We start from the raw sequence: 11,680 nt of genomic DNA on the forward strand, positions 1-11,680 counted from the left end.
TGTAGCCAGCTATTTTTTGATAGTAACTTGTAGTGAAATTAGCTTAGCTACTTTTTCCTATGAGTAGCGTGTATTATCAAGTGTGGTGAGCCAGCTAACGAGGGATTAGCGTCGCCCAGGAAACAGCGCTCACACTGCAATCACTGGGGAGAGCATGGTGATCAAAGACACCTGAACCTCATCAGCAGAACAGCTTTTAAGCAGAGGAAAAGGAGAGGTAGTTGAGCTTCGACTCCAGAACTAGACTAACACTGTGTTCTGGCTCTCTTTCAGATTCAGGTGTCTGAGGAACAGCACGTCACGCCGCACCTACTGATACTTTGGGCTGCACAGCCAAGACTCCTACACCAGAGCACGCCAGCACTGCACAGTCTACTTTCACCCACTGCTCAATAAATCGCCCCTCTGGGGACTTCACTGCAGTACTGTCGTCCGTGTGATCACTCTCCCCGCCACACTGGTGGAGAATGCGGGCACTAAGAGAGTGATTCCTTCCCCACAAACCCGGATCGACAATTAGCGTTAAGTGTCCCCGTAGAACCACGCTCTCTCTCTCTCTCGGCTCGGCGTGCCTCTGGGGCTGGAAATGGAGGAGATTATTCGCAGACTCACAGAAATAACGGTCCGACAGCAGCAATTCTCTGAGCAGCTGGCAGCCCGGCAAGAGAGGACGGAACAGGTGGTAGAGCAGCTGCGTGGTGCCACGGCCCAGCGAACCCCACTCCCTGAGCCACGATGGCAGGCCCATCAACACCTCACGAAACTCAATGACCAGGATGACGTGGAGGCATATTTACACACCTTCGAGGTCATTGCGACCAGAGAGGCATGGGAGAAAGAGCGGTGGGCACAGTTGCTCGCTCCTTTCCTGACAGGAGAAGCCCAGCGAGCATATTACTCCCTCCCACCACCCCGAAATGAGGATTATGACGCGCTGAAGAAAGAAATCTTGGCCAGGGTTGGGCTGTCCCCAATGTGTGCCGCCCGACACTTCCAGCAGTGGACCTACGACGAGCACCTCACCATCCGAGCTCAAGCTGCCCGACTGACTCGCCTTGCCCACCTCTGGCTTTTACACGACGGCCCAACGGCGGCCCAGGTTGCTGAGAGGGTGGTAATTGATCGCTTGCTTCGGGCCCTGCCACGTCACTACCGGAGGCTCGTGAACATGCGCAACCCCTCCAGTCTGGCAGAACTGATGGAAGCGGTGGAGCTGGCAGAGGCATCCTTTGCCCCCGAGGCAGGAGACAGAGTGGCGACAACGCCACGGAAGACCAAGCTTGACCGACGACAGGCGGAGGGCACCTCAAGGCCAGTTAATGGACCAGTGGTACCTGCGCCGGGACAAACCGATGAACCCATGCCCACCGAGCCGCCATCCCCGGGAGGTCGCGTGTGGAAAGCTGGTTGTATCGTCCATAGAGCAGTCCCGCAAGGTGCCCCTGAGCGAACCGTCTGCCTGGATGGGGGAACCGTACGAGCTGTCCTAGACTCGGGCAGCTCGATCACTTTGGTCCAGCCTGGGGTACTGCGACCCCGGCAGAGTGGGAAAGCTAGGATACCCATAACCTGTGTGCATGGAGACACCCGCAACGTTCCCGCACAGCGTGTTACCATCTCAGCCAGCCCCGGGACATGGCAACTGGAGGTGGGGGTGGTTAAAGACCTCCCAGTACCGGTGCTACTGGGAAGAGACTGGCCAGGTTTCGATCAGCTAATGGCCACCGCGATGCAACAAGGACCCAACCCCCGGGCTCGCCACAAACAACGAGCAGAACGTACAGAAGGCCGCCGACCAGCCCTTCTGGCCACCGACAGCGACGGGGATGGTGAGTGTGCTAATTCTACTAATATGTATATGAACTTGTTCCAACAGATCACAGCAGGGGGATCGTTTGGCCGAGAGCAGCGGGAGGACGAGTGCTTGAAGAATTGCTGGACTCAGGTTCGTGTAATAGAGGAGGAGGTGCGCCAGCCCCCGCCGCACCCCACCCCTTACTTCATAATCAAGAATGGCCTGCTTTACTGTGTTGCCCAGCGTCGGGGGGAGGAAAAACTGCTCTTAGTGGTGCCAAGGACCAAGACTGAGACGGTAATCGAACTAGCACACTCGCACCCGATGTCTGGACACCTGGGCGTGGTTAACACCACACAACGGATTCGAGACCGGTTCCACTGGCCAGGATTGGAGGCGGAAGTGAAGCGATTTTGCCAGAGCTGTCCAACCTGCCAGCGCACCTCCCCTCGTCAGCCTCCACCCAGCCCACTTGTGCCACTACCCATCATTGAGGTGCCCTTTAGCCGCATCGGTATGGACCTAGTTGGGCCTCTGCCGAAATCCGCCCGGGGTCATGAGCACATCTTAGTCATACTGGACTATGCAACCCGGTACCCCGAAGCCGTGCCCCTCAGGAAGGCCACTTCCAAAGCCATTGCCCGTGAGTTATTCATGCTATTCAGCCGAGTGGGAATACCACAGGAAATATTGACTGACCAGGGAACCCCCTTCATGTCTCAGCTCATGGCGGAGCTCTGCCAGCTCCTTAAGGTGAAGCAGCTCCGCACTTCGGTGTACCACCCCCAGACGGATGGATTGGTTGAAAGGTTCAACCAGACACTGAAACAGATGTTGCGACGGGTGGTGGCGGAAGATGGGCGTGACTGGGACCTGATGCTCCCCTATGTGTTATTTGGCATCCGAGAGGTCCCTCAGGCGTCCACTGGGTTCACGCCTTTTGAGTTGTTGTTCGGCCGACAGCCCCGTGGGCTGTTGGATGTGGCAAGAGAGGCATGGGAGCAACAGCCAGCACCCCATAGAACCGTTATCGAACATGTGCGAGAGATGCGTGAGAGGATTGAACGGGTGATGCCTCTTGTCCGAGAACACCTTGCAGAGTCACAGCGCGCCCAGAAACGGCTGTATGACCGGCCAGCCCAGCCAAGGGAATTCCAACCTGGGGACCGAGTGCTGGTTCTTGTGCCGACTGCGACTTCCAAATTCCTAGCCTCCTGGCAGGGGCCCTACACCATCATAGAGAAAGTGGGGCCAGTAACGTACCGGGTTCGCCAAGTGGGACGCCGGAAGGAGCAGCAAATCTACCACATCAACCTGCTCAAGAGGTGGGTGGCACCCCGGGAGCAACTGGCAGCTTTTGCCCAGGAGGAGACCCCAGTGGTCGCAGTAGGGGAACAGCTCTCTCCGATGCAGAAGGCGGAAATAACCACCCTGGTCAGACAATTCAAAGATGTGTTCAATACACTACCCGGGCAAACCCGGATTATACAACATGAGATCCGCACGCCCCCTGGTGAAATCATTCGGCAGAGGCCCTACCGAATCCCGGAGGCTCGGCGGCAGGCTATTGAGGAGGAAGTAGCCCGGATGCACCAGCTGGGAATCATCGAGCCATCCCGCAGCCCTTGGTCCAGTCCCATCGTAATGGTCCCAAAAAAAGATGGAACTCTCCGGTTTTGTAACGATTTCAGACGGCTGAATGAAATCTCAAGCTTCGATGGTTACCCCATGCCCCGTGTGGATGAGCTCTTGGTGAGATTAGGTGGGGCCCGTTACATCTCTACACTCGATTTGACCAAGGGCTATTGGCAGGTGCCCCTCACCCCCGACTCAAAGGAGAAGACTGCCTTCAGTACCCCTGGTGGCCACTGGCATTACCGGGTTCTCCCTTTTGGCCTTCACGGGGCTCCTGCCACATTCCAGAGAATGATGGACATCATTTTGCGACCGCACCAGTCCTACGCCGCTGCGTACCTGGATGATGTGGTCATCCACTCGGTGAGCTGGGAGGAACATCTCGATCGGTTACGGAGAGTACTAACGGAGTTGCGGCGAGCTGGACTTACTGCTAACCCAAAGAAGTGCCACTTAGGGCTTGCAGAGGCACAATACCTGGGCTACCAGATTGGCCGGGGGCTAATCCGACCTCAGAGCAGAAAGATAGAGGCGGTTCAGCAAGCGGCGCGGCCCACCAACAAAACTCAGGTGCGTGCCTTTCTGGGACTAGCCGGATATTATCGTTGCTTCATACCAAATTTCTCCTCAATAGCCAGCCCTTTGACAGACCTGACCAAAAAGGGACAGCCAGAAAAGCTGAAGTGGACGGCGGCAGCTGAAGCCGCATTCCAAACCCTCAAGGAGGCGCTCTCGTCTTCGCCCGTCCTACATGCCCCGGACTTCAGCTGCCCATTCATCCTACAGACAGATGCTTCCGACACTGGCCTGGGTGCAGTCCAGTCGTATACATAAGTCGGAAGCTCACCCCAGCAGAGACTCGATATGCAGCCGTGGAGAAAGAAGCGCTTGCCATCAAGTGGGCCATCTTAGAGTTGAGGTATTACTTGTTGGGCCGCACCTTCACTCTTATCACAGACCATGCTCCGCTCCAGTGGATGGCCCGGGCCAAAGATACTAATGCCAGGATCACCAGATGGTTCCTGGCCCTCCAGGATTTCCACTTTAGGGTCCAGCATCGGGCTGGGGCAGCTCATGGCAATGCCGATGGGCTCTCCAGGATGTGGTCACTATGGTCAGGCCTGTCAAATAACACTTCCCTCCCACCCCCCCGATCTCCCTTGTCTCTCCACAGATGTTCACGCAGTACCAGGACGGCGCTTTGGGGGGGGGAGTGTGGTGAGCCAGCTAACGAGGGATTAGCGTCGCCCAGGAAACAGCGCTCACACTGCAATCACTGGGGAGAGCATGGTGATCAAAGACACCTGAACCTCATCAGCAGAACAGCTTTTAAGCAGAGGAAAAGGAGAGGTAGTTGAGCTTCGACTCCAGAACTAGACTAACACTGTGTTCTGGCTCTCTTTCAGATTCAGGTGTCTGAGGAACAGCACGTCACGCCGCACCTACTGATACTTTGGGCTGCACAGCCAAGACTCCTACACCAGAGCACGCCAGCACTGCACAGTCTACTTTCACCCACTGCTCAATAAATCGCCCCTCTGGGGACTTCACTGCAGTACTGTCGTCCGTGTGATCACTCTCCCCGCCACACAAGCTACGTGATGTTTTGGACTGTTTGGACACTGTGAGCATGTCTCGTCTTTAGGGTTGGGTATTGAATGGGTATTTTATGATACTCGTGCCATATCGATACTTTTAAAACAGTACCGTGCCTTTGGTGCCTGAACTGATACTTAATTTTATTTTTAAAAAGAGCCACAAAAAACTATGGATAACATTAAAGATCATTAAAAATATTACAAATAAATTCATAGCATTCACACGCTCCTTGGATACTCTCATTTCCCAAGTTGTGCTTGCCTTACACTAAGGCTAATAAATGTATTTCATGATCTGGGTCATTATTTAATACAAAACCACACATGATGTTTTTACTGTCTCTCTGTCAATCACTCTGAAATTTAGTTAAAATGCGTGCTGTCTATCACTGTCTTTAATCAGTTCTCTGAATGACTGTATGGTCATTCTTTATAAAGTAGCAACAACATTGTTTTATAAAGTAGGCCTATGCATTCATATGTGTTAAGGGCTAGATTTTCGCTGAAGGATTCAGCTGTTGTGTTTTAAGCGGTAAACGGAGCAAAAACTTTACAGTAGATGGGAAACCGATTGCTCCCTCATAACTTTTTCTAAAATACACAAATACAGATATCTATCAATAAACACACCTTGTGTCCTCTGTTTCTGTTTGAGTCTACTCGTGCTGATCTACCACGGTCATGCTGAAAGATGGGGAGGAGGCAGGTCTGCCACTATTTTCATATTAAATTTAAGGGGACTTACTCTGAGGTGATCGCTAATTTGAGTACAGTTTATGGAGCTAAATGCTATAGCCCCAATAAAAAAGCATAGCGATGCTCATGCTTCTTGTTCACATTTTGGAGAACCAGGACAAATATTTCAGTCGATCACTCAGGAATTTATGAGGCACGGAAATCTGCGTTACCGAGTTTTGGTAACCAACCCTGCTCGTCTTTCACCAAAACTTTCCTTTAGATTTCTTCACTTAAATGTTAACATAGTACATATATTGTCACATACTGTATTTTTCAGGATATGAAACATAAGAGTTCTTTACATATTATTCATTATATTGTAATATATTGACACATCATATTATTATTTGTATGTTTTTTTTTTTTTTTCAAAATTATTTAAATCAATTTATATATTGGTTGCAAATATATGAGGATATTTCTTTCTTTTTTTTCATAAGGGAAGACCCCCACCCAAGTGTGTTTATGAGTTTATTCGCGGCCAGTCAAGAGACTGATTGAATTACAGCACTTTATATAGCAAATGAGCAATGAGAGCATGATATGATTACATCATTTTCTCCAGTATAATTGATTCTTCTCTTTTACTGGTCTAAAGTGCATCTTGAACTTTTGAATAATTTAAGCCTGTACTTGTGTACTGTATCTGCATACTTTCAACACACTAACTTTCACCAGGCCCAGGCTTAGGAGCTGGGCATCTCAACCTTGAAAGCATATATAAACATGTTAGAATAAAAAGATTAATCATGCAAGAAAAAAGGAACATTATGAGTTTTTTTTTTTTTTTTTTTTGTTGACAACAGAGGCTGATGCCTCTGCAACAAAGTGTGTGTGTATGAGAGAGGGAGGGAGGGAGAGAGGGAGAGAGGTGTGCCTGCTGCACATGCTCAGTGCAATCCTGAGAGAGCTTTAATGCAATCCACACCCTGATTCACACAAGATACAAGATTTCTTTCCTGTAAGAGTTGAGAATATTTCTGAATCTGCTCACAGGTTCAACCGGATCACTACAACCTACCATGGAGTTTGAGAACAGCAAAGAAGGATGTAAATGCCAAAAGGATTGCAGTAAATGCCAATGTCATTGTCATACAATAACTATCAGTCCTAAACCTAAACAAGTGATTGTGGAGGAGAAGACATCTGAGGCGCCTGAAATGCCTTTGAAAGAGCGCGCCCCCTGTTATTGCTTCCCTTGTGTTTTCGGCTCCTGTGATTGTGGCCCCAGTGATTCTGGTCCTGGTGATTCTGGCTCCTGTGACTGTGGCCCTGGTGATTGTGGCTCCTGTGATTGTGGATCCTGTGATTGTGGATCCTGTGATTGTCAGTGTATGTTCTGACAGGTGAGAAACATTTGTTTTATTATCACTGTCTCTTTAATTAAAATATGGAATATAATATATATTTTAATCAGCTAAATGGAGTATTTGGATTATTTAATTGGAGCGAGTCAAATAGAAATTCAAACTAAACATTGATCAATACTTTAATGGTTTTATTAAATTAATAATTAATTCAATTATTAAATCTTTTAATGGTTTTTGTTTTGTTTTTTTTGTCATCCGCTTACAACAGCGCAAGCTACATGACTCTTACAAAATGCATGGATTCGCTACATAAGACCTCTATTAACCCCCTGGAGCCGTGTGAGGCACTTTTTATTATGGATGGATGCACTTTATTGGACTTCTTTTGGACTGTTGAACAGAAACTCCCGCCCACTGCCATTTATAAAGCTTGGAAGAGCCAGGAAATATTTTAATATAACTCTGATTGGATTTGTCTGAAAGAAGAAAGTCATATACACCTAGGATGGCTTGCGGGTGAGTAAATCATGGGCGAAATTATATTTTTTGTGAACTATCCCTTTAATTCTTCTTTCATTGTGAATAGAGTAGAATAACAGTAATCTAATTTTACACCTAACATGTTGGTAGATGAAGATACATAAAAACATATTCCTGAATTGTGACAGTTGCTGCCAAATCCTGACATAATTGTACTAGATACTAGAATCTTCTCTGCAAAGAAAGTCTAACTCTAAATTAAGTTCCAGGTGTTATTTTGCATGTAAATAATGTAAACTGTTAAAAATGCTTAAGATCAACGATGAAACAAGCTGAAGAATTCTCTCATTTTCCAAAGGAAATTTTTTTTGAATGTGCTGACTGTGATATTTTCAATCTATATTCACCTTGCCTGTCACTTCAGCACACCACATTTCCCAGAATCCCTCCAAGCTCACACCTGTTCGCACTTCACAATCACCACACCTGTCTTGGACTACCCTCATCAGCACATCTCTACGAAAGCATACACCATTCAGTAGCTGTGTCCCAAAGTGAAGTGCGTGGACTCTGAAGTGAGCATTTGAAGTGCGAATGCGTCACAGCAGTGCGACGAAGGGTGTCCCAAAGTGAAGTGCGTGGACTCCAAAGTGCGGATGTGGAGTGTGATTGAGTCAAAGCGTCACGACGTAAGCTGTAACAAAGTCAGAATGCGCACTTGGAAGGGCGCATTTGTAGTGCGAATGCGTCACCGCGGTGCGACGAAGGCTGACAAATTTCGAAAGCGACTTCAAATGCGCCCTTTAGTTCCCATGAAAACGAAGTTTGAGTCCCAATTCGCATACTATCCGTCCTAAATAGTATGCAAAACTAGAATTAGTACGTCCCAAATCGTAGTATGTTGAGTATTCCAAAGATACCTGGATGATCTACTATTTTTAGGTTAGAATTCGAAGTGCAGATCAATGCACATTCTAAGTGCTAATATTGCCCACAACCCATTGTGTGCGGGAGGGAGGAGCTTTGCGGTGATGTAAACATGGCAGCCGGATGCAGCAGCGGAGATGCACCCTCAGCTTTTAAGTGTAAGAATTCAAATGTTTAACCCTAATTAAAGTTATTTTATTGTCTCATAATATTATTGGGTTTATAATGTGCTAAAAAAGTACCGTGTTTATCTTGTAGGGTCCGATGAAGATACTGAGCGCCTCATTAACTGGCGCATTGCCAATGATGCCCTTTTCACAGGAAAAAGAAACGCGGCAATCAAAGGTTTTGAGTAAGTAGCAGTCATTGACATTTATATGCTTTTGTAGATGCTGTAGTAATTGGTAATTTACTTTATTTGTTATGTGTCATAGGCTTCTATATTTGCTGTTATATTGTGTAAAAAACAATTATCCATTGGATGTAGGAAAAGTCTGTCCAAATGTCTATCCCTCTGATTTGTTATAGAAATACTATAGTGAGTAATTAAATATACATCCACTGTACAACTCCTGTAAAATGTTCCTCTGGGTTTTTTAGTCCAAAGGGTGTGCTCAGTAGGAGAAATGATATGGATACGTGTTTACTTAAATAGCTCTAGAAAGGAGTAAGTTAGTGTGAAAATAATTGAGCTCTAAACACTCTTTTAATGTCTGTTTTATATGCAGTTTCATAACAAGGTTCAGGAGGAGCACGTCAGATACTTAGCCTTATTAGCACAGGTGGAGCTACTTAAGATAATCAACCTTAGGGTATAAAAACAGCATAATTAGCCTACCTGTCTCCATTGACGGTTTATCAGCATCCCGGTTCGCTCTGTCTGCCATCTTATCACAGACCCAATTTTTCTTCCAACAAGGAGATCCATACCGGGGATTTTTCAGATCTGCTACTTTTGCTGATACCCATGATCATTAAACACTGCCGCTGAGCACCATCAAACGTCGTTGCGACAGCTGCTCTTCTCGCCAAGCCACACGTCTTGGCCAATAGACCATGCAAAACCCGAGCTCGCCTCGCTTGACACCACGATTGATCCGATCAAAACCGGGCTCTCCTCGAGTGCTGGAATCACACTTCAGTTCTTACCCACCGCGGCTCAGCCTGTCGCCACAGCTTTTCCGGCCGAGACGCAGTTCGAGGCTGCCTCCTCTAGCGGCGCAGACCGCGCGTCGTAATCAATACAATTTCAGGTGAAAACGCTAAATACAGGTTCTCGGCTAGAAAGTAGTGCGGCAGCTGCGTGGAGTTCCGATCACATACGTATATGGAAATTTCAGATCTGATTTGAGCCTCAGATGCGTTCAAATATTTGAACTCCTGCGACTAGACCGTATGCGAACGCCCAACCAGATGTGATGTTTTCTAATCAAATCTATCGGTGTGAGGTAGAGCTGCAACTAACGATTATAATTTTTTTTCTGTTGACTAATCTAACGATTATTTTTATTACAATAAATAATTAATCTAATGTTTTTTTTTTAATTAGTTAATGAATCCTTTGGAGAACTTTACAGAAAAAAAATAAGTACAACTAATATAATATTTCAACCTTTATTCATTTTCAACCAATGTGGTTGAAGTTTTTACAGTATAAAATAATAAAGAGGCAAAGAAAATGATTTTACTATGGTAAATATGAGTTTATGATTAAACCACAGTAGCTATAAATTTACAGTAGTCTGAGATGTCATGAAATGTTCTTTAGCATCACAAACCATAAAATGTAGTCAGGGTTCTGCTATGGTTTAGCTTGGTTTCCAGAGATCTGGAGCTGATTCGGGGTAGCTCGGTGGTTTGTGACTGTCTCGCGGCGCGCCGTCTTTTAAGGGGCCGTTCACATATCACGTCATTTCCAATGTAGATGCACGATAAGCGCGCTCATAATGGAAGCGGCGCGGTGCGCGTCGCGACACACTTTTTTTTCCAGGCGCGTCCAAACCGCATCGAGTTAAAAACATCTCAACTTTTCAGAATGCCACAAGCGCAAGAATATCAGACCTGAACCAGGAAGTTGGTCACCAGATCACACGGTAACCAGTTAAACCGTAACTGGAGAGCGCCAAGATGTTTTCCTCTGAGGCGCTCGCGCATCGCAGTTGTGCTGCCGTGGTACACCATATCGGTTTTGCAAAGGGAACAAAGGGCCATTTTATTTTTCCTCTTTTTAAAGTATTCCCATACTTTTGATAACAGTGGTCTATGTTTTTGTGAAAGAATGCAACTTTCTCCATTCCCAGTATGCCGTTACACGAGATGTAAACAAACAGTGTGACGCGTCGACGCATTTCACGCATGTCGTATTTTTGTAGTCGACGTAATCGATGACGTCGACACGTTGTTGCAGCACTGTGAGGTCAGAATTACCAATATTTATTTAACTTTAACATTATTCTTCAAACACAATTTATGTAAAATGGAGGTTTATAATAATTATGGGAGAAATAATTATTATTTAAAATTATTATTTATTTGATTAGCCCCATAAAACCTACGGTTTTATTTGGGGGTCATCTGATTTGTGACGATGTATTCATACATTATATTCATTAAAATTATTAATTTTACCATGGTGAACATGCCAAGGTAACAGTTGCTGCACGACCAGTTTGAAAGTTCTGCACGACTGCCTAGAGGGAGAAATATGACAATCGTGTCCAAATGTCGTGTGCCATGGAAGGTGGCTTAAAGTTTGTTAAATGAGGTTATGACATAGTTCTGTTGGATGACGATGCCAATTTTTACCACAAAGCCAAGGCTTTTTCCCATAGTTGTCATCCACACTGAAATGTCCAAAGATATTATCTATCTTACCGTGCATGTTTAAACCTCACACAGACATAAGTTTCATGCAATTATTCTGGCAGGATCAATTTATTTAGGGATATATTTTATTTCACCATTTACTGGCTTGATCGCTCAGAATTTATCTAATACACCACTACCCTCGTTTTGCCGCAGGACAGCAAGTGTGAGTAAAAATTCAGTTGTCTTTCTAGGTCTATAATATGAAAAGCATGCAAGTAAATATCTTTAGAAACTGCTTGGAAGTGAATAGCACATAACTGCTATTAATGTTATTGCCATAATCATGTCTATTGGTATGTTTTACAAGACTAAATGATGTTCATTGTATT

The 11,680-nt window shown here is 46.2% G+C and overlaps 1 protein-coding gene across 1 annotated transcript; it reads left to right on the plus strand.

The window, feature by feature from the left end:
- The first annotated feature begins 586 nt into the window (after positions 1-586).
- LOC128026627 (uncharacterized) lies at positions 587-9,721 on the plus strand. Its single transcript, XM_052613870.1, has 4 exons — positions 587-4,241; positions 6,763-6,816; positions 6,998-7,112; positions 9,517-9,721. The coding sequence occupies exons 1-4, from the start codon at positions 587-589 to the stop codon at positions 9,719-9,721; spliced, it is 4,029 nt and encodes a 1,342-aa protein (XP_052469830.1).
- Positions 9,722-11,680: the final 1,959 nt, after the last annotated feature.

The sequence above is a fragment of the Carassius gibelio genome, chromosome A13, assembly GCF_023724105.1.
Source record: "Carassius gibelio isolate Cgi1373 ecotype wild population from Czech Republic chromosome A13, carGib1.2-hapl.c, whole genome shotgun sequence".
NCBI lineage: Eukaryota > Metazoa > Chordata > Actinopteri > Cypriniformes > Cyprinidae > Carassius > Carassius gibelio.

Coding starts and splice junctions, on each gene's coding strand:
- LOC128026627 (XM_052613870.1), top strand. CDS start 587: ATGGAGGAGATTATTCGCAGACTCACAGAAATAACGGTCCGACAGCAG. Junction 4,242..6,762: donor TGCTTCCGACACTGGCCTGG/GTGCAGTCCAGT, acceptor ATCTGCTCACAG/GTTCAACCGGATCACTACAA. Junction 6,817..6,997: donor TGAGAACAGCAAAGAAGGAT/GTAAATGCCAAA, acceptor TTGTGGCCCCAG/TGATTCTGGTCCTGGTGATT.